Source organism: Lineus longissimus, chromosome 2 (genome assembly GCF_910592395.1).
Source record: "Lineus longissimus chromosome 2, tnLinLong1.2, whole genome shotgun sequence".
Classification (NCBI taxonomy): Eukaryota; Metazoa; Nemertea; class Pilidiophora; order Heteronemertea; family Lineidae; genus Lineus; species Lineus longissimus.
Window position 1 is genome coordinate 21,815,237 of NC_088309.1, and position 23,533 is coordinate 21,838,769.

General features: G+C 39.7%; 1 protein-coding gene across 3 annotated transcripts; it reads right to left on the bottom strand.

Moving 5' to 3' along the window:
* Window positions 1-1,121: 1,121 nt before the first annotated feature.
* On the bottom strand, window positions 1,122-23,325 carry LOC135482870 (RILP-like protein 1). Of its 3 annotated transcripts, XM_064763340.1 has the most exons (9): window positions 22,973-23,325; window positions 17,100-17,235; window positions 15,689-15,804; window positions 14,648-14,857; window positions 11,337-11,521; window positions 10,587-10,658; window positions 9,074-9,175; window positions 5,167-5,230; window positions 3,844-3,933 (listed from the first exon to the last, which is right to left on the bottom strand). In XM_064763340.1, exons 1-8 carry the CDS (start codon window positions 23,291-23,293, stop codon window positions 5,191-5,193), a joined length of 1,182 nt encoding a protein of 393 aa, XP_064619410.1. In that variant the 5' UTR covers window positions 23,294-23,325; the 3' UTR covers window positions 3,844-3,933; window positions 5,167-5,190. The 3 variants fall into 3 exon arrangements, with proteins under 3 accessions (XP_064619408.1, XP_064619409.1, XP_064619410.1); XM_064763338.1 differs by lacking the exon at window positions 5,167-5,230 and having other exon boundaries at window positions 1,122-3,933; XM_064763339.1 differs by lacking the exons at window positions 5,167-5,230; window positions 10,587-10,658 and having other exon boundaries at window positions 1,122-3,933.
* Between the last annotated feature and the right edge of the window lie 208 nt (window positions 23,326-23,533).

The window sequence follows — 23,533 nt, forward strand, 5'->3', positions numbered from 1 at the left end:
GACAGTGTCTAGGACGAGTGGAGCTGGCTGGTAACTACTATTCAGATCTTGGACACTGTCGCAGCTACTGTCATCAGATTGGTTGTGACATTGTCTAGGACGAGTGAAGCTGGCTGGTAACTTCTATTCAGATCTGGGACACTGTAGCAGATCTTGGACACTGTAGCAGCTACTGTCATCAGATTGGTTGTGACAGTGTCTAGGACGAATGAAGCCAGCTGGTAACCACTATTCAGATCTTGGACACTGTAGCAGCTACTGTCATCAGATTGGTTGTGACATTGTCTAGGACGAGTGAAGCCAGCTGGTAACTTCTATTCAGATCTTGGACACTGTAGCAGCTACTGTCATCAGATTGGTTGTGACAGTGTCTAGGACGAGTGAAGCCGGCTGGTAACTACTATTCAGATCTGGGACACTGTAGCAGCTACTGTCATTAGATTGGTTGTGACAGTGTCTAGGACGAGTGAAGCCAGCTGGTAACTACCGGGTACTATTCAGATCTTGGACACTGTAGCAGCTACTGTCATCAGATTGGTTGTGACAGTGTCTAGGACGAGTGAAGCCGGCTGGTAACTACTATTCAGATCTTGGACACTGTAGCAGCTACTGTCATCAGATTGGTTGTGACATTGTCTAGGACGGGTGAAGCTGGCTGGTAACTACTATTCAGATCTGAGACACTGTAGCAGCTACTGTCATCAGATTGGTTGTGACATTGTCTAGGACGAGTGAAGCTGGCTGGTAACTACTATTCAGATCTTGGACACTGTAGCAGCTACTGTCATCAGATTGGTTGTGACATGGTCTCTGCAGGGAGACATGCAAGACATATGCCTTCCCAAATCAAATAATTGCTTGATGTGAATTTAAACAATTTTTTTGTAGGCAAACTGATGCTCCAGCAGTCCCAGGTGCTCCCAAACCTGTACATCCTCCCTGGCCATCCTGGAGTCAATCCTGGTCCTCGCATAAACGTCGTGGTGGGCGTTACTTATTTATCATATTGTTGGCTCGGCTCCACTGTCAATGTCATCCTTTTAACTTCATTATACTTTGTAGTGTAGGCCTTATAGCAAGTAACAAGATATAACACCTCACTCAACAAAATGAACAAGGGATGATTGTATCATAATTTTTATTCTCATTGATCCATCTTGTATAGGCTACACGAATACACGATCACGAAATGATCTCATATTTTTACAATATTTCCTGATACAAGAGCTCTATGCATTACACTTTCATTTGGATCTTGTCATGGAATGTGAATTTAGGAATAGACCATTTTTTACTTTTAAAAATTTTTCCCCACATTTCCGCATCCTTATTGCAATTCTTCTTATTTCCGACTCTCAATGATTTCAAACAGTTGAGAATCGGGAATAATCAATGGTAGTTATCGTTATGAAGCAAAAATCTATTCAAATTCCAGGTTCACAGTATTTGAATCATCCATGAGTGTAAATATGTCACACAACACTTTTTCAGATTTTTTTCTGAAGAGATGGACTACAAAATACCTATGCATTACTGCTAACACAATTGACAAAAACTGTACAATATGGATTAATCTTGCTAGTATTGGTGGTAAAATGTAGCACAACCCTAAGTCACTGTGGAGAATGGTTCACTAACAACACTTGTTCTGTTACAGAACAGATTAAAAAGTCCATTGATCATCATTTTTTTTGTTAATTTAATGGGTGGTCAATTTCCACATGTCCAAAGAAGCGGACCTGGTTTTATCTTGGTCCAGGATGTGCACTTATTGCCACCCACACACAGTCAGTGGAATCTTCGCTTGTGAACCATTGTCCACAATGTACTACAAATTTTAGTACATGTAATATGTACAAAACAAAATGTCTTATTAATTCTAATAGAATGGATATGACAATTTCAGTTGTTTTTCAGAAACTCATTGCATATTTTTGACAGAGTGATCTAAATAAAACGGCCAAGGGCCATTGTGCTCACCGTAAAGATATTGCCTGACCTGGGGGTCCTGTGTACAAAGTTTCAAGTTCATAGCTCTAGCGGTTAAGAAACGTACCACTGTTTTTTAAACAGGATACAGACGATGACGACAACGGACGACGGACACAGCGGTGTTGTATAGACTCCCCTACGGTGAGCAAAAAATCACTGGTAGCCAATTTGTTTATATTTGTGAAGAGCTTTCCAAAAATACCTGATGCAGCAAATTGGTAATTTGTCTAAAGTGCGGAGTTTGATAACTTCAATACTGACATAATACACTGAGGTACAAGATTTGTGTTACAGAAATGTCAACCAATTAGAGAACATATATTAGATCATAATATGCATATCAAGCAGTCAATAGGTAAATATAATCTAGCCGACCAGTTCTTAAGAGATAAAGTTTAACCTAAAAACTCTAACCATCTGACCAACTACCAGTAAAAGCTAAGGTAAAAGAATTGTATCATCCTCATTTGTAACTTGAATATCACAAAAGAATAAACAATGACAAAATCTAAATACTCGTATATATAAAACTACAAATAATTTTTGATTCTTTAAAATGAACACGTTATAAAGAGAGACCTAAATCAACATATTTTGACTTCTTCTTCGCTGGGATTTCTCCCTGCTTCTTCATGACATGATGCCCCCTCACCCTCTTTTGAACTAACCCATGCTTCAGACTTGTGGCGTATAGGTCAATTATTACTCCGACACTACATGATTATTGCTCGAGAAAACTTGCATTATCAATTCTCAGCGTGAAAAAAATCTTTAACATTGTTGAATAAGACAATTAGCACAAATAATAAGTAAAAGGACAAAACAATAATGTATACATAATCACCATGTCTTCTCTGGTTGACTATCCCATAACATCCTGTTATAAGCATCAACCACCTAATAGCCCTTTAGTACATAGGGGCATGTTTCACGAGACAAAACTCTGCAAAATAACTGAAAAATTAGAATTCTGCTCAGTTTTGTCTCACACATGTAAAATTTGACCCCTGTGCTCAGAAAGATAATGAGAAACCAGTCTTGGTGTCATCATTGAATCATGTACTAGCACTGTGGGGTGACTAACATAAGAATCAATCTTTTTACAGTTCAATACAATGTATAATTAAACAATAATAATTTGTACATTTTTGTCAGATACTTCAAATACGTGATTGACTATAAAGCGTACCACAGACCTGTGACAATTATCACTGCGATGAGCTATAAAAGAACACCTGTCTGCCAATAAAAGCAGCCAAAAGTTGGTTTGATAAAGATTGCAGGTGGCTGCCATTACTGACTAGTTGAAGGCACCTACAAAGATCCCCGCAAACAAACCATTTGTTGCAAGTCATGACAGCATGTTGGTACAAACTTCAGCAAGAGCCTCAACCATTCCACTGGAGTGGACCAGTGTTCTGATACAGTGTGTCGTTACATAAGATAGCTGAAATATTGGTCTCAAGACATCATGACACAATGCAGATAAAGGCTGATGATGCATTTCATGGCTTTACACTGTTACATGAAAGATGCCATTGGAGGCCAAAAAGAGAACATAAATAATGCTGAACCCAATAATACAGGATTGTTCCAGACAACCCACAATATTGGAAAAAAAATCAAGTCTCATCGCAACATCACAGATTGCAGCTTTCCGCCGGCCACATGAGGGCAATGTTGACATCAAACCTGACCTCATCATCAGGCAGGACATCAAGCATCTCATCGTCATCGGACAGCTCGACTTCCTGCCAGAACCTTCAGATGATCATCGGCGATAACGATGGCGATCCCGCCGCTGCTGAGGTAGCGGAACAGCTTGAAATTATCGATGCATTTGAGCTGCGTCTGCTGCTGGGCTGACTAGCCGACTGGGGTTTATTCATTGGTGACTTGGTTTTCTTGGTTTTTGGTGAACTTCCAAAAAGGTTCCTAAAACTACAAGAAAAAGAAAGAACAGTTAAATCAAGTCTCTTTAAGGAAGAAAATTGCTGAGTAATGAAAGGTTACCCTTGACCAACGACCAATGCACCAAGTTGCATGATGCAGGAACAACAGGTGGTCAAGGGTGTTTTCAGATGACAACATTACCAAACAAATCAAAAGCCAACCGACTCGAAATAACTCCACAGACACTCAAAGACTGATAAATATTGTGACATGGTGTTCTGCAGCCTAGGCAATAAAATTTTTCAGGTTAAGTGTACTCGAGCTGCAGCATATATTTCTGTCCAGACCATGTTTATGGACAGAGTCCTGTAGGCTATGTTTTGATGTCCTGATTACATGTAACAGGTTTACTTTGGTAGAGTTTTAAACCTAGATTATTCTATTATTAAAAAAATCAGAAGTTTAGGAACACAACACTATACACAACAACTGCGTTCTAAAACAAAAGAACATTCATGCCATAAGTATTCGAAATATTGCATCCCAAGAGAACCTGAAGCTGATGACAGATTAACTTAGGACGTACCCCTTCAGAAATTGTTTGTCATAGGCTTCAACAAGGTTAGTTGAGAATTATAGTATCAAAGTATTGCTTCAACACGTAACATAAACAAGTTTCCAGTGGTGAAAGAGATGTATGAATAGTTCTTCCTCCTATCAGACCAGTTGTCCCATTTAGAGGATGAGAATTATCAAACACGGCAGACAGTCTTCATGTCACCTTGACTATCGTTAACTTTATGTTACTTGCCCATAATCTTAAACCTCCTTGGCATGAAGCTAGTACAACACAGACCCCTATGACGTTGACTCAAAACTTGATTGAAAGAATTCAGAAGCAATGAAATCTTCTATGATCTACAAATCAAACCCTGGTAAGAAAAGAGTGGGAAAAATCATGTGCAACTACAACCGAACTCACACGAGAACATCAAATGAAAAGTAAATGTTCACTCCCTCTCAAGATAGCTGGCGCCTCTTGTACATGATAGATCATTTTCAAGTGACATGCTCTGACATCAAATATAAACATGATGCAATATTGACATCTGTCAGCAGAGAGCAAATCTTTTTAAATCTCTTTAAAACTGCCGACAGACTTTTTTCTCTCATGTTTCTTGTTTTACAAACACCCCATCAATGAACAGGTACTCCAAGCCATCTTGATCTGAAGTGAACAGAAATGGGAAGCGTAACACTGCACAGAAACAAAGCGTTCACCTCGACATCCACAAAGACTACGAGTTAGTCATTGATTTGTAGCTTCTCTAGTATGCTCTCAAAGCTGGGTGGAAAATAAAATTGGGGTAAATGTATGTTAGTCACAAAGATAGAGCATATGTGGTACATTAACAGTTATTCTGCTTGAAATTACCAACGAAAATCATCAAATCCTATTGCGAGTTGGCTCAAGCAGCTGTCAGCTAACAGCCCAATAGACTGGTTCGTCTCCTCTGGAACTCCACAATGAACCTTTGCCTTCTGCTTGACCACACACAACAAAACCTCGCAATCATTACAGAAGCAATCATCACAGAAGCAATAACAACACTCGTCAGTGCCCCAATACCGTGGTTGCCAGTCAGTTGAATATACCAGATACGGCACCAAAGTCAACTCACTGGATTATTTTGCTGCCGATGAAACTGAGGGATACAGGTAGAAGCCATCACTCCCAAAAGGTTAAGAGAAGGGTTCTGGCAAGTTTATTCAACAATATCTTTAGATATGAAGAAGGTACACTATTAAGTCTATCTGGAAGCACAGTGTGCATCCACCAACGCAAAGAGAAAATGATATTATTGCCCCCACAGCCTTTTAATTAGCCGTGACAATGAACAACATGATATTCCAATATTCATTAAACCTTCCCAACAGTAATGGATGGATAAATTTGGAGAGGCAACCTGTGGTGATTGGATGATGGATGCTTATTCAGGAATTATTGGTGACGTGGGTAACAATCCATTATGGGAACTGCCAATTCATGGTAGATTCATTTTGCATTTAAAGATTAGTATGATAGCAGGAAAGAGCCTCACCCAATACTAACAATGAGTCGGATAAATCAGCTAGCTAGGGCGTGAAAGCTGTCAAGTTCACTTGGACAGTAGCAGTTGAACTCTATGGTTGAAAGAAACAGGTCAGATATGACCCGTTTTCTGTTGACTGAGAGTAGAATATGAAGGTCTTTGAACTCAGTCTATGAAAGAACAAGGAAGCGGTGAGTTGTCTACATGCTCCTGGAAACAACATGCTCAGATTGATAGACCTGTACCTCTCGTTTCAAGGTTTACAAGTTATCAGGTCCATCAGGAACGCAAATCTGTAATCATGAAATATTAAAAGGAAAGCTGAAAGTCTGTCTACCAGTAAGTGTTAAAACTCTTCTTTCAGCGCTCGTGCCCTCACCAAGTCTCTACAGCACAACAACTCCATCGAATCCAGCACAATTTGCAAATTACTCTGTGGACAGCTTCACAGCACTGTCTTAGCACTGAGTCAATCAGTGTAACAATAATCAGGACACTCTAAGACTGTGCTCTTGGAACTCCCTTGACACAAAAAGTGACTGCAAGAGATTACAGTGATGTCCATGGAGTAATCAACAAATGTCCTGTCAAATGAAGCAACATTTGAGCATTGTAGACATGCCTGGAACTCTCTGGAATCAAAAGAGTGACTGTAAGAGATAACACTCAGTGCTGTCAAACGGTGCATGTTGAGATTTGTGGAACAGTCACTTAGTGAACACAGAAGAAGAAAAGCTGCACGATCAACGACCTGAAAGGCATCTACGAGGGGAAGTCTGCATGGACAGAGTGTATGAGAAACCGCTGTGAGTGTGTTCACTCGAGGCATTCTAAAGTAGCAAACCAAGAGCAATGCAATCTTTGCACAAATGAGTTTGTATTCTGGTATCTCGCCGGTATTTTTAACTCTGGTTCTGTTGACATCTAAAGCATGAAGTATAAATGATGTGCTGTGACAGCTGCATTCTCTCTGGACAGCAAACTTCTGATATTGGATGGCAAAACTATGATGTTACGTCAATGTGACCAGCTAACACATGTTTACTGTCCAATATGGCAGTGATGACTTCACTTGAACATCCTGCAGGCTTTTCAAAATCCACATTTGTTGGTGAATTGGTCTGAATGCTTCTAGTTACATAAAAGTGCTCATAGAATAGGCCTATGATCCTACAAGCTTTTTGAGTGAGCAAAGCACATGTTACTGTAGCTCACTGGTCCATTTTTGGGTTTCAATATAAAAACGTTTCCTACATTTTCCCGAAAACAATGTCACTGAATCAATTTGCACCTCAGTGACTGAAACCCAAACATGGACTCCCAACCACGATGATTACTTCATCAAACAACATTATACCGACCCTGAATGAAACCAGACCACCACTTAAAGGGAACTGGAACCGCCGAGCGATTTATTCAACTTTTCGACTTTCACCGCCCGAGAAAGTCAAACTTCCAACTTCCTATTCGAGTTCAGATTTGTAGCTCCGCCCCCAGTGCCCGAGCATGCGCAGTTCAATTTGTTATTATTGAGAATCATGTGAGAATCACGTGAGTCATGTGATCTTTCATTCATGAGTTTTCGTAGTAAATTCCATAGTAGTGACGTCACTCAATGATTGACAGCTAGGCGCCATGTTTCATTCATGCCTCGTTCTGATCACCCAAAACGCGGGAAAACAAGGTCATACGAACTGGCTTGGCGGTTTCAGTTTCCTTTAAACAACAACAACCTGTCCACGGATCGGATCGGTATTGCAAGTAGCAGTGACTAGTTTATACGGTACCAGTACCTATAATTTTCCAAAAAATGGTCCAACATAAAAGGACTATGTCAAGTGGAAATGATAGATGGTGCTCAGGTTTCGTCCTGGTCTGGTATCTAAGAGGAAGCTATAATGCATAGTTGCAATATTCCATGTACCAGTACTTACAATGGATATTTTTCTCTCCAAAGGTTCATTCTATTCATTTTTGACAAGAACACACTAATTATTGTGATAACTGCCATGTTGTTATTATCAAACAGTAGTTTATGGTGCATCTGAACATTTGTCAATGGCGGGATTTTTTGTACCATGCACAACAACTCTTTGTAGCTCTTGACGACGAAGTAACATGTTTAAGGCAAGCATGTTCTCGTGGCAAGTCTATAGAGTGTTGATCATGTAGGGATCACTTGGGGTATCTGACCTGGTTCAGCTTTTGAGATCGAAATGATCAGTTATCTAAAATTCTTCACTATCTTATTCATTAAGGTCTTGTAATGAGACCTTGAGGATACTTGTCTTGCAATTGGCATTTGTCTCAGTGGAGATCAAGGAGATGACATATGGGAAGATATTGATTTATTAGAGGAGGAAATATTACATAGAGCAACTGATAGTTCATGATCATTACACTTATACAGTAGCATTTGCACTCAAGATGAACTAATATTTACTGAAATGGTTAATCTTCCGATCTTCAATATTTGATCCATTAATGTCTCACCATCCGCAAGTTTTTATAGAGATGAAAGAGGTGATATCTGAGAGAGAGAGCTTGAGATATTGATTCAGAGAAGACAGTATGTATATGTACTAGGTTTAGACCATAGCATCATAGTATTGATCTGATATATCTAAGATTCATCTCTCGACATAGAAGTGTATGATGTTCTCTAAGTCCCTTTAAAGATACCAAAAATACAATCCATATCTACATTGTAATATTCTTACTTTTTTTTTACCACAGCTTAGTTTTCTAAGAAGGTACCTAATTAAGGTCTGCAGTATTAAAAGTGATAGTAACAAAAAGTTTAAAAGAGATTCAAGGTTCCCACAAAAACTAGCCACCACTGCTTGTTACCTAAAAGCACTGCAGAAATCAAAGTTCTCTTCCTGAAAAAAATCATCAAAACACCGGCCAAAGCTTTTTGAAGAACAAGCAGCCTTCAAATAAAGATACAACCATTGTATACAATTATTTCTTATGCCTTACCATGAACCAAAGCAAAAGAAACCAGTGATTCCATCTAAACTTACTAAACCATGTTGCCTGAGAACACCAGAAGTTGACACTTGATAGATGTCCCATGTATCACCAATACTTACAATTTCCTAATCCCAGATTCCTCCTGCCTGACCAAATCGGGATATAACTTTTCATACGGTTCCTTGTTTATTGGTCCTTGAACAGGTGGGTCCTCCTCTTCCCTAGAAAGAGACAAGCAAGCAGAACAGTGACTTAACATTCACATAAATGGAGTTCCCGGAGGTGAATTTCAAGCAATAAGGATTAGCATATTTGACGAAATGTGTTTCCCAATGGAAATTCAAATTACAGAGCAACATCAAATTCAGATTCGGAGCAACTGAATTATGCACACCCAGAGAAGCACTCAATAAGTGAAAGCTCCTTCTCGATCAGGAACAGGATGGCAAAGAAAACCTCCATTGAGGAGTCTGTCAAACCATTACTTCCTCCTCTTTCCCAGCGATTTTGTGAGTAGGTGAAGACATGCAGGATTTTAGCTAATGGATTAATACCAATGGAAATAAACCAAGAAGTTCCCTGGAACCAACAGGGTATGACCAGAACTTATATTGAAGCAAGAAACAGTTATGCAGTTAAAGAGGATTCGGCATCATACCCCACCCGCAGGTTGTCAGGAAAGTCTGATCACTCAGATTAGGGCTGCATGTTTATACCTAATGGAAATCAGGACACTATCACTGAGTATGTGTAGAATAGAAAGGATAGATCGACATTGATATAAATTAGGCATGTAGGAGTCACTAGAAAGTCTCTGGTTGATGATGACTTTAAGGTATACAGTTCACCCTTTCATTTTGTATGTTTTGTATCTTTTTGGCCTTTAAGCTAAATTTCAAGCCGTTTCAGCACAAGCCTACAGGCAACAAGGGACTTCAAATAAAATGTCCAGGTTACAGCATATCTATCTAAGAAACAGGGACGAGGCGAGCATTCGACTAATGGATCACATAATCTAATATTGCTTCTCACACTACACACCCTGTGTGGAATCAGAATCAGCAACAACTTTGCTGAGGGTTGCCCATATCTCCGAGTCAAGGCCCTCGGATATATTGATGCTGATTCCACAGGGTGCTACAGAAAAAGATAAGACTGGGATAATGGGTGAGTAGAAGACATACAGAATCAATGGTGATAACACAAAAGGGTGCACTTTTTGATTTTTTATTCAATTTCAGCTAAAATAAATTAAAATTCCGTCTCGAACACACTGTTTTCCAATGCAACCAATATCCAAGTTTTGAAAAAATGATTTTGATTGATACTATGATCGCAAACTGCAAATTTATATGTTTTTGTATATAATCAATTTTGACAATCTGGGTTCTATTCAGGATACAAAGTAACTGACTTTGCTGCCATTTCTCTCAGAAAAATCAGATTTTTATAAGAAATCTATCAGAAATTTTGGCTTTTTTGTTAAAATCATCATGTTAAAAGAGAGTGACAGAATCATTAAAACTTTGTGCTAAGAAGATGCCATTCTAAAATAAAGATAAATGTCTTTTATTGTCTAGCTTGTTATTCTTTTTCTGGTAAATCCCACACCACACAAGTTTCCGTACTTACTCCTCAATCGGCCCAATAGAGGGGGTACCCGCCCCTTCTAACTGGGTCAACAGATCAAGTGATTCCGTTTCACTGAAATATCCCAAAAAGATTTGATGAAAATTTTAGAAGGAAAATTAAGGACACAATGAAGGACAACAGACAATTAGTATGAAATATTAATTGCTAAGCAATGATATGTGAAAAGAATTTTAATGTCAATCAAATTTTTCCAGAACAACACACATCATCATTTATACTGTTGATTTCATATTGATATCAGAATTTCATCAGAATTATTTTTAAAAGTTGGATTTGTAAGAAATATAAACTGTGTTTACAACCATGCAACGAGGGGGAAATATGTACAATTGATCTGTTGTGCTAAGGGTTGTGTGTTAGATCACTTGAAAACTGATGTGCGGATGGCCATACTTTCTAAGACAAGAAACCTTTGGAAGTATTTGGTGTTGTGATTGACTGGATGCATACCACTTGACTTAGCGCACCTCTTGAGTTGGGGTGGCCAAACTTCATCAAGATACGGAACAGGCTCTGTTGGTTTCGACATCATGTCTAACCCCATTTTGTTGCCCCACAACAGAGCCCCACCAAGATATTTGGAAAAAGGTAAATCACAAAACCAGAAATCAATACTGGAGGCAGGGTGATGCAACACAGAATTCATCATGAATTCAAGTATATGTGACAATCAGAATAAGCAGGACATTCAACGGGATTAACTTGATCATGTCCACATTTTCTACTCACTCTTTTGGTTTATATACTGATAACTCATCTTCAACTTCTATAAGCTTTGTCTTGAGTTCGTTCCTCTCCAGTAGCACCTCCCTGAGTTCATTGAGCGTAAATCGTGGACGGTTAGGATCCTTGAGGTCAATCACCATCTTCCCTTCGTGGTGCAGACGTTCTTCCAACCTCTCATAGTCGGCCTCCTAAAAAGGATAGAATGAATAGAAATATTAAGGGTGTTTCTACAAAGAGAAAAGCATTAGAAATGGTCTCTTAATAGGAAGCCACTCATAGTAAATCCATACATGGCCTATCGACTATAGCCCAAGGCCTATCGTCATATTGTATTTGCTCTGCTCCTAGACATCAAGACAGGGTCAATTTACCAATATGATACTATGTTAGAAGTGGGAGAACAATTTTAGTAACACTGGGCATCTGCTGAGAGGTGAGTTAAGCCAAGCAGTCACCTCATGTTGGAGAAATTTACACCTGCTGCATGGATGAGACCTCAGCCAAACAGTCACCTCCTGTAGAAACACCTGTTGCATTGATAAGACCTCAGCCAAACAGTCACCTCATGTAGAAACACCTGTTGCATGGATAAGACCTCAGCCAAACAGTCACCTCATGTATAAACACCTGTTGCATTGATAAGACCTCAGCCAAACAGTCACCTCATGTATAAACACCTGTTGCATGGATAAGACCTCAGCCAAACAGTCACCTCCTGTATAAACACCTGTTGCATGGATGAGACCTCAGCCAAACAGTCACCTCCTGTATAAACACCTGTTGCATGGATAAGACCTCAGCCAAACAGTCACCTCGTGTATCAACACCTGCTTGGATGAAACCTCAGCCAAACAGTCATCTCATTTTGGCACGTGCTTGGATGAAACCTGGGCCAAACAGTAAACTATTTTGCAGCAGTACTGGTATGGGAATATCAAGAACCCGAGCCCAGCAGTCATTTATGGCTCGAACCAATAAGTCATTCCTTCTCGGTAGCTTTATTAACATAATCCAACTGTTGACAAAAGCAGACGCAGATGGGGGACATAGAGATCCAATCCAATAATTGGAGAAGCATGATCAATCCAGCTGAACGCATAAAAAATACCCACCCTGACCTCCCAATGGATTATCATTAGTGTGTTTCTATATGAGAAGACAATCTGCTTCCAATATGTATTGCTGAAGTTGGCAATTTCTTGACTTAGAAGAAATACTCTGGCTTTGAGAGGTAAAGTATGGGAAACCTGACTCTTTTGCTGCTGAGCATAGTAGGGCCCATATCCTGCGAGAAAAAAACATGCGCCGCACTAACTTTAACTCTAATTTTCAAATAAAGGAAACAAAACTGCACATTTTTTGTCTGACCACCTCTTACCTCCCTACCCTCCCAACATTGTTTGGCTTTCTATACATGCAGATCTCATGCAAGATGATGTGCTTAAGACACCTCAATGGCCATGTCATTTTCAAATGATAGCACGCAGAGACTGGATTTTAATGGCGTTAATGGCAAGGGAAATTAGATTCACTTCCTCTACTTGGGCATTGCATTCAGGGATGTCGGTATCGAGTTGCGATAGTAATTATGTTAGGTTGGCGTTTCCACCTTTAAGTTATCACATAGAAAAGGGAAATAAGATTTCAGTTCACTGACTTTTATGCACTGTGACAAAATATCATTGGCAGTGTTCAAGGTTGAAACCTTCCCATGAGCAGCAATTCCGAAGTGATTGGTTCTTCTGTCACTCATGATACACTCCACCCATGAATGATGCAGTGATGCGGCACTGCCAATGCATTGTAATGTGCATAGGCAAAGTGTATTGTAGACAATTTTCCAATAACAGAGGTAAATATAAAGGGCAAATAAAATGATATTCATTGAGGAAAAAAATACGATTTTTCAAGCGCACACAACGCAGCGGATACTACTCTTCTCATACTAAAAGCATTCCTGAACAAAATACAAAATAAAAGGAACTTAAGGAGAAGAATAATGTGTTATACTGAAACCACGCAGCATGATTATCTCATATTAGTCAACTCATTCTTCCATGATTACCGGTATTGCGTTAGGCACAATATTACCAAGTAAAGCAAACTCTCTCCATCAATTATGGACAATGTGTGGGTGCACCAACTGTTTGTAAGCCACAGGACCAAATAATCTATAACATGTTGATATGGATAGAAGTAATTATATTTCGACGTTTGGCTAGTTCTGGACATGACTGTACAGACATTCCAAGTTCAGGGCCTCGTTTTGGTTACCCTGCATCATGGCACCAAGTGGCAGCTCTAGATAAGCAAAAATACCTACGCAATATATATACTCCCTAATTTAACATCCTTTTTACCGTTGGAGAAACTGGTACATGACCACATAACCACGAAAAGATAGACTCATTATCAAGACTCATTATCAAAGGCTTACAGTATCTTGACCACCAGCGTTTTTTACATCTCATCAATGACGTACATATAAAGGGAGTATGAGAGTCTGGACTGAGCTAGAGCAGACTTTCCTGTGGTTCCCATTAATGAACATGGTCATGATGGTGTCCGGCGTCAAAAGCCTCATGCATCCTCAACAATCGGGAAGTCACCGACCAGATGCATTAATCTATCACATATCAAAGTGAACACATCAACCAATGCTTTTTAGGTTTAACCGTTCTGCAACTCGCGGACGCGGCAAAAAAATCTCTGTAAAAGAATGAACTTTTGTCTTAAGACCATTTGAGAGACATTAGCTATATCAGAAGACTTACAAACTTTCAATTCCATCAGCACAATAGGATTGCGTGATGTCTCCCTCACAGCTATTTAGGAAGCCATCTCGACTTGAAGCAGAATCACAGAATGCAATGAAACTCTTTTTCATTACACACGTTTTAGCCATACTCATTGGAAGCATTCCGTTTGTAGCATGGCCTTTAAATACAGGGTGAGAATTCAGTAAGAGAAGACATACAACTCAGCCAAGAACACTTTAGTCACCAATAACTTCGAGCAATCTTTTCTTTTCAGTCAACAGCCTACACAGGCTGCACTTGTATGGCTTTACAGCAGGAGAAACCTAACCAAACCAAACCAGATATCACTGTTAGGAAAGAGAAATGGTCAATGATTGACGGAGTTGATGGCAGATCATCTGTACAAAATTAACATTGCATTTGGCAAGGCTGGAGTCTAGTCGATAGGTTTAGGTGTTGCATTTGTTATTTCAATGCCTGACATTGGCAAGTCGCTGCACTTTCATCACCAGATCCTAAAACAAGAATATCGCTTTAAAAACTCGAGAGACTTACTGGTGAAGTTGGAGCGGTTGACGATGGTGACTCAACACACTCTTTGTCCAAATGTTCTTTGATTTTCTGAATTTGTTGCTCCTTGTCCTGGAGCGCTGTTTGTAAGTCTGCTTTCTCGGTGATAAGTACTCGCGCTTGTTTGGCCGTCACAGTTTGTTTCCGTCTGATCTCAGCGTTTACTTTGGCTATTCGCTCTAATTGGGCTGTTAGCTGAAAAGAAACATAACAGATGTTGAGAAGACAATAGATTGGATCACTTTGTCATCTTGCTCATTCGGATTCCCCCCTCCCATGTGAGATGTTAGGGCTGTTCTGACAAACATGATAAAGACACTCGGTACAGCTAATTTTGGTTTGAGGTCTCATTTAGGGGATGAGACAGGATGTACATCCAAAATGATTCGCCCAGAGATATCATTAATCAATCAATTTGTACCTGGACTAATTTAACCACTGAGCTAATGCTGCTCTGAGGCTCCAGTATTTGACTGATCACAACTGTTAAGATCATGAGTCCTTTCATCTCCGCACGACGAGTTAAATCACCTTGAGGTAAATCTAAGATCTTCCACCTCGAGCACACTACACAACACCTGCTGAGTCCCACAGCTAGAGATATCTTCATAGATTCAACAGTCACGGAGATTAAATGAGTTGTCAGGCAGAATATTTCTCTCTTCGAGCTGATATAGCCATTAAAAATAAATGTGGCAATATCTTTTGGTTTAGTTCGGTGAGGCAGAAGATTTCTAATAACACTCGTGATAATTGATATGTTGAGGTCCACATGGATTTGTTTCATAATTGATAAATTTCTTAAAATAGAATATCTCGCAACTTTTTTCATTTTAATTAGCATCATCGATCATAAAACAAAAATGACACTGTCATACAATGCCATGAAAAGGTGTCGCCTTGTCAGAGGAATTGATGGAATTTTAGTCTGACTAAGATAATCAATGCCAATTAAGACTTCCGCTTATTTTCCTTTAAATCAATAACCGCTGGGTGCAAATCAGAAGGGGTCAAAATATGACTCACTGCATCAATGTCGACATTTTTCTGTGTATTTTCTCTCTTTAGCGCTCTGATCTGATCTCGATGGCGATCAACTGATTCCTTTAATTTCGTCATGATTTTGAACTCGTCCTCTTTACCTGAAGAAGAGACGCACCAACATAATACCAACAGAACACACAATGAGACACAGCTAAGGTCAACCAAGGTCTTCACAGCCAAGGTCTACGCATACTTCATAATTCATTTTGCGGTTGTTGTACATGCTGTTCTATAGAACCAAGCGACACACCCATAAAATCATGTTCATGTAAGCTATTGATGAAGAAAATAAAGCTCAAAATTCAGACAAATAACCTCAAGCACTTTTTGTCAGTGTCAATTTAAACTTTACTTCCACTGCACGTAGTGTAATCCCTTTTATCATTTCTATAAAGAGAAAACCCCATTAGAGGCGACATGACATTGTAATTAATATTCACAGTTAAACGTAGCGTGAAAGTCACCTCCCGATGATCGCCCATCCCACCCCTGCAGATAATGTCAGTGTTGTTTCTAAAATTCATACCACTTATCAATCCTTTCATGGATCCAACATAAAGTAGAAAACACCATCAGTTTGGCTACTCAGGTGTCAGCTTCGCATGAAACTATCAAACCTATTGTTTGATGTCACAAGGAAAATGTCAAAAAGTCATGTGGGTGTCCTATCCCACACTACATGGTACTGTTTTGACAACCTCAGTATCAGTTCATTTCTATTGAGTATCATAATGGGGATGGCATCATGGCTATATCTGAGTTGCTAAGGCCAAATGGTGTTAGAATAGAAGATACTCATTGACGTAGGTCCAACTGACTACATCACGAGATGGACAGCAAAACAATATGGCATACATGTTTATGTTCCCGTTCATAAGCCATTCCCACAAGCCAGACAAAGTCTCGCACCACAAAACCCATGTTATCCATTGTTTACTTGTATATTCACCCAAGGCTTTGAATAAGCCTTCATATAATAACTGTAGTATGAATCGTACCCAACAAACATGAAAATTTTATTCAAATCCAAAGTCGTGCGGCAAGAAAAGAAGGTTATAGATGTTTACATTTGCCTGAAGCTGGACAAATTATCGTGAATACTCCCCAAACTATAGTTTCATTTTTTCATATTGATCCACACTGCCATCAAATCAAGGGAACAGGAGTTTTTACACCTCATGGTATGACACACTGTAACTAGAAAGCATCATTATCTTAATTGGGATATCTCTCTCGACTCCACAGTTTTTTTTACATTTCTGGTGAAAAACAGCTTTCTGACTGATGTTGGAGCAAGCCAAGAAAAAACACAAAATATATGATAATCATCTAGAATCTATACCTCTGCTACGCCATAGACTACAACAGATATCTTCTCTAATCTCTGACTTACTTTCATATTTTGCTGCAGTCTGTTCTGACTCGCTCAAAGCACTGTTTAACCGTCTGTTCTCTTCCTGTAACTTCGCCACCATCGTCAGCAAGTCCTTTGACTCGGCTCGCCATGTTTCCTCAATCTGCTCTAATTCCTGTAATTAGAAACAGATTCACCGAGCTAATGATACTGTGATTACTTCATTTCAACATCAGGTGTTAATCCAAAAAGGTTAAAATTTAATGCGTTTTTTAACTAACACTCTTCGAAATAAGGGTTTTCAATGAACACAAATATGCATCCCTCGATAGAGAGGTTAAAACTTTTTTTGGTGCATATTTTTGTTGGTCATTCAAAAACCTTTTATTTCTTATACTAGAGTGTTCATTGCAGCTCAGCTATCCATACTTCTTTTAAAACTTAGTCAAACAATACAGTCTCCAAAGGATGTGTTTAATTTCCTTATTGGGGGTAGGGGGACATCACAACTGAAGCAAAACGCCTGCCCTTAGGAACCAAGTTTGGCAAGTCCAAGATGGAACAATGGGCAAAAATACAATCATTTTTCAGTCAAATACATGCAGTATACTATTACTAAATGAACGCGGTGCGAAAATGGTCTTTTTTGCAACTTATGAAAGAGTGGTTATGTATGCCAAAAATCACAGATGGCCTATTTAAAAGGAGAACATTTTATATCAAATGTCAGCACTTGCAAATGATTAACCTCCAGCAGTCATGTGGTCTCTTCTGTCATGTGACTTATGTAATTGTCATTGCCGTCATTGCATGGCCACATCAATAGCCTTATAGTAACTTGTGTACATCGTAATTACCAGTGAACCACAATTATCATTCATCACCAGACCACTGAATATGAGAGAATATGAGAGAGCTATCGATGTTTTCAACCATATTATATGATGACCAATCTTGATAGATGCCCATGGGGCAGAACAGAAACTGACTGAGTGACAAACCATCAATAGAAACAGTGAGCATCAGAGTACAGGCGATGTTTCCCTTGATACAATCAGGGCAAGAGTCAAGCCATTGCAACTCAGTAGCGTACGCTTTCACTCTAGTGCCCCTGCCAACCAAATAAAAGAAGAGCAAAAAGAATCAGTAGTAGGTATGACTGTGACAGATGCCACCATCAAAGCCACGCTCAGCAGAATGAAGTGATGTATGCTGATGTATCAGGGACAGGACCATCACTTCTATTCACCAGGCCAGCCTTTTTAGCCACTCCAATGGTTGCTTTCACCAATGCATAACTCATGTAATAGCTTATTCACAATTGCATCAAATGAAAGAATCGTTGGAAGATTTTTAAAAAGCAAAGAAATGTTAGGTCTGGGAGTGAATTCATTCAATGACTGTGCTGCCAGAGGTAATCTTCATGAAACGTCCATTCCATTTACCCGTAATCATCAAGATCCCACTGATGGCTGCACGGGGTCAGAAAAAGTAACGGTAATCTCAACCGAAGCGAAATCATGTGTTTTTGTGTCTTTTATCAGAGATCGGATTCTGGGCAAAATTGCCAAAGCTGCGGCTCCCTGCCATGGACCAAGGATGACTAGAAGAGAAACAGGTGGTTAAATCTTCATCAGTGTTGCAACTTGGTGTTCAGATTTGTATCTTGGTGTTCATTGAATTAGTCGTAAGAACCCAGGCAACCGTAGGGTTAGCATAATTGCTTGACAACAGCATGACTATCATGGTCTGGTTGTCATGGTTTTGTGAACTGAGTCAGAATCTTCACGCCTGTTGCCCCTACTTCATACTTGAAGATGGATGCTTCATTATCTGCACCCATGTGTGATAGATGAATAAAGCTAGAATTCACAAGACATGCTTGTGGCTTTAAAGGTCTACTACGTTTCAAAAATTTGAAAGTTGAACTCAAATTTGAAAATATCCAGTTGAAGATACTACATGCGAGCAAGATGATGTGTGATAACTGAACAAACCCAGAAGTCTTAAAGGATGTGCTTTCGCAAGAGAGCAAGAATCAAAATTATTGTCATGCTCAACAAGTCTTTCCCGATTGAAGTCTCTTTTGTACAAACATGACATTCAGCCATCAAACTGTTCCTTTTTTAGGTATGGTGGTTGTCATGCAATCTCACTGGTCAAAAATTGCTTTGATGATAAGCAAACAGTGTTCTAAGCTCAAAACAAAGTGCAGCTTCGGATGTTGGTAAGCATTTTGCACAGAAACAGTCCCGCCGCAGAGAAAAAAGACAAAGACACACGCAATACCAATCCTCCTGCAATCGACTATCAAGGGATTTTTACCAAACAGATATCTATCAAAAACTCTACAAACTCTATCAAACAGATCACATAAACTGCAATCTAGGTATCCATTTAAAACAAACAACTTTTAAAACTTGACAATGAAAGGTCCAAATTGTTTCATCACCTTTAGACGAAGTGTTTTACTCTTTCACCATGGTAACAGCCCACATCCACTGCTGACATTTGGAGGGGTTTTTCGATAATACCATGAACCAGCATGCCACCGCCAGACTTCACATTTATTTAGCATTATTTCTGGCACTGACAATATAAGCATTGGTTATTCCTTGAAGCCGAACAAACACTATACACAAGAAAAGGTTCACAATTGGGAGGAAACTCCAGGATAGCTTAGTGACATTGAGATGATAGTTTGAAGTCACCAGTGACCATGAATTTACACTCAACCCCAACAGTCTCAACTGCCTTACCAGGTGTCAACAGCTGCTCACTGAGGTGCTGTTTGTAAATTATCTTTCAAGTATGTTCAAAGTAGCAAGGGAAAATATCCGATGTTCATTTGAATGGACGGCCGGGGAACGGCTGGCAGGTATCGGCCAGGAACCTTTGGGATACACTAACTTACTTCAGTGCCAAGGATTGGTAGAATGAGAACTTGGAATGCATTTAATTTAGACACAATGTCCTTGTAACCTTATGTGCTAAATGTTGCCCCAATTTTTACTCTTGATATTCCTAACACATAATCTTCCTTTGGCTATTTTCACCCTAAAACTTAAATGGGATGACTTTGCCAGAAAATCACTTTTGCATCACCTAAGCTGTGCACCCGTGACCATAAATCATCCAATATTAGGTGATAATCCAGAGATATGATGTCAGTTGCCTTCAGAGTGTGCAACAAGATGGCGTAATCACACCCCTGTGGGTTGTAACCACAAATCACGTCTCGTCTACATGGGATGCAGAGGAAAATTCGTTCTAACTCTAATGCTGATTTGATCATCACCATTTTTGGAAACTATGGATATGCTTGGATGCCTCATTTTAAAAAGTTTAATTGTCCACCCATTTTTCAATCAAACAAGGCAGGTCAGAAATGCTCTATCCTAAGAAGGTTTGGCCATAAGGCAAAGCAATACATGTACTTCATGAGCATGGCAACACACTTCGTGATCAGAGCAATACTTCAAAGGCAAAGCAATTTCCCCTTGAATGAGGGCACAATGGTCGACCTTCAATGAATCTTATCCTCTTGGATTCCAATAGCACTGCGTTGCACAGCAAAACCAATTTGATGATGCAAAATCGATGACTTCCAGACTGAAAATAGATCATTAGAAATATGGCTGCATGTTCAACAATGGACTAGAAGGAGGCAAAATGATGGAAGAGGAAAGTCATTGACAACGACTGCAGATCGTTGCATTGTGGCTGAGTGGTTAGAGTAGGTTCAACTGATGTATGGATTAATGCTGCTTCATCATTGGGTGTTCTTAAGCAAGGCACTTACATGTAACCCTAATTGTTTTTCTCTACCCAGGATTAAAACTGGGGATGCAGAAGTTAAAATCACAATGGGAAATTAGATGGAAAGTGTTCTAGAGGCTTCACAGTTCTGCCACATGAAAACCTCATAAATAGTTAGAATAGTTAGGTACAGTTGCCATACTGGTAGCAATACAAGATGAAAAGCACTGTCATAACAGTACCCATCTATAATGCAGGAATGGAGCTACATGTACCAGAAGCTGTTGATTAGCTTAGCGATCAATGCAACATCAGTGTGATAATGACTTACTGGTTGGTTTGAAAAGTACCCCTCTTCTGAGTGTAAAATGATTTTCCTAATCAAACCTCTGCTCGAAATCTACATCTGTTAATTTTCCTTTTAACCCAAAAACTGGAGAAAAAAAAAAATTGATGCGCTCAGACAAGCCAGATGCTGTGATGGGAAGATAATTCAATTTGTGTTCTCCTCTACAATCTACAAATAAGATGATTCACACAATTTCCCCAGGAAATATGATACAATAATCATACATTTGACAGTGGTATCATCAGATGTGACATTTCCAAATAATGCGTCAGACTCCAAGAATGAAAACCATGACAACAGCCAGCCTCAAGTGTCACAGATCTGCGAAAGCGCAGAGTGATAAAGCCAGGGTACATATTTAGTAGTGATGGATATGCTGACCCCATAAACCACCCTGGAAAATCACCTCAATATTTTCCGAGTGTTCACAGTTCTGCTCACTTTTAGGTAGGATTTCGTTGAAATGTCATCCCTATTCCAAAGGTCATCTCACTATAGCCCACAGAGAAATGCTAAAATTCTGCATCAAAATTACAATAGATGGTTTGGAAATACCTTTATTTGGTGATCCAATTAACTACAGTGGAACCTTCCATAATAGTGGACACCTCTCTATTAAGGACACTAGTTTTGGTGCCAAATTATTTCCTTCCATTCAATTTAACCTCTCTATTCAGGACACCTCTCTATTAAGGATAGTACTTGTCATTCCCAAGGGTTCTACAGCATTTACTTCATTTTCCACTTGATAAGGCATCAGAAATACACAATGTCAAACATTAGACAGTACAGACATTAGCATCTCTATTGTTCAGCAGACAGAGTAGAATAAACGATTTGCTGGCACCAATGAAATAGTGCCGCAATGTAGCTCAAGTGCAATCAATGGATGTTTTCGTTATAGAGAACAACAAGAGACGGGATTATAAAACTGTGGAGATAATCACAAAATCAATTTGGTTAAGTGGTATTCAGATAGGTTACCAAGAGATCAATGGGAGACCAGCTGAAGTAGATTTACTGCTTTTCATCGGCTGCAATGACGTGGAATGAGATCGTTGGATGGTTACAATATCACGGATCAGGGATATATCAAATACATGTAGATGTGAGTGCAGCAACAAGAATGAAATGATGAAATACAAAAGTGATTTGAACACACTCTATCAGATTGGAACTAACTAAACCAAGAGGGCCTCCCTCAGCCATTTGTAACTTTGACCAACACGAAGTTTGCCTAAACTGCCTAATTTTCCTATTGGATGATTTATCAAGAATCAAATTTGACATCGGACCCATGACGGCATCAGAAGATTGTTTCAGGGGACAGGCTGTCTTCAGGGTAAGAATATCAACGGGGGCAGATTGTCCTCGTGGGAAGATTGTCCTCGGGGGCAGATTGTCCTTGGGGGCAGATTGTCCTCAGGGGGGGCAGATTGTCCTCAGGGGGGGGCAGATTGTCCTCGGGGGGGGGGGGGGGGGGGGGGGGGGGTGGGGGGAGGCAGAATGTCCTCGGGGGGAAGAATGTCCTCGGGGGCAGATTGTCCTCGGGGGCAGATTGTCCTCGGGGGAAGATTGCTCTTGAGGACAGATTATCCTCGGGGACAGATTGTCCTTGGCGGCAGCAGACTGTCTTCGGCAGATCCTTGGGGGGGGCAGATTCCTCCAGGACGGACAGACCACAAAAACAACCGACTGTCTTTGCCTTTGCCTTGGGGGCAGATTGAGATTGTGATTGCCCTCAGGGACAGCTCGTCTTTGCTGAGTGATGACAGATTGTTGATGTACATTGTTCTATACTTACCACCTCATATCGCATCCTGTCCTCAGCCTTAGCAGCTTTTTCTCTCTCAAGCTTTTGAACTGCGAATTTCAACTCTGAAATTTCATTGTTTTCACGTTCATTGTCGTTGGCCAATATTTCCAGGTTCTCAAGAGCTCTGATCACTTTTGGCATCAGACTTGTCACTGCATCTACTCCATAAGTATCAATAATTACTTCGAATTCTTTGCCTATATTTGAAGCTAAGTCGTAGACATCAACCACAGACATGTTCTGTGGTGAATCCCCCATTTCTGGGCGATTTCCAAGGCGAAAAATATAAGGATCACTTGGAGACAGCATTCCACAAAATTCACAAATTTGTTTTGATACTTTTACTTCCTCGTGCCCTGCAGTGAGCAATGGCACGGATGGTTATTGGTGTAATATTCTGTATCCGGATGCCTTGTATAAAATACTGATAACGTATTCTAAACAAAATTGGAACATTAATTAGATTTATTGCAGATAGATTTCACTATTCAAATATTTTTAGTAACTGGAAAAGCTAGTTGACCTCCTTTTTTTATTCAGCTCGTCGCA

Coding starts and splice junctions, on each gene's coding strand:
- LOC135482870 (XM_064763338.1), bottom strand. CDS start 23,293: ATGCTGTCTCCAAGTGATCCTTATATTTTTCGCCTTGGAAATCGCCCA. Junction 10,659..11,336: donor TCAGTATATAAACCAAAAGA/GTGAGTAGAAAA, acceptor GGGATATTTCAG/TGAAACGGAATCACTTGATC. Junction 9,176..10,586: donor TCTATTGGGCCGATTGAGGA/GTAAGTACGGAA, acceptor GTCTCTTTCTAG/GGAAGAGGAGGACCCACCTG.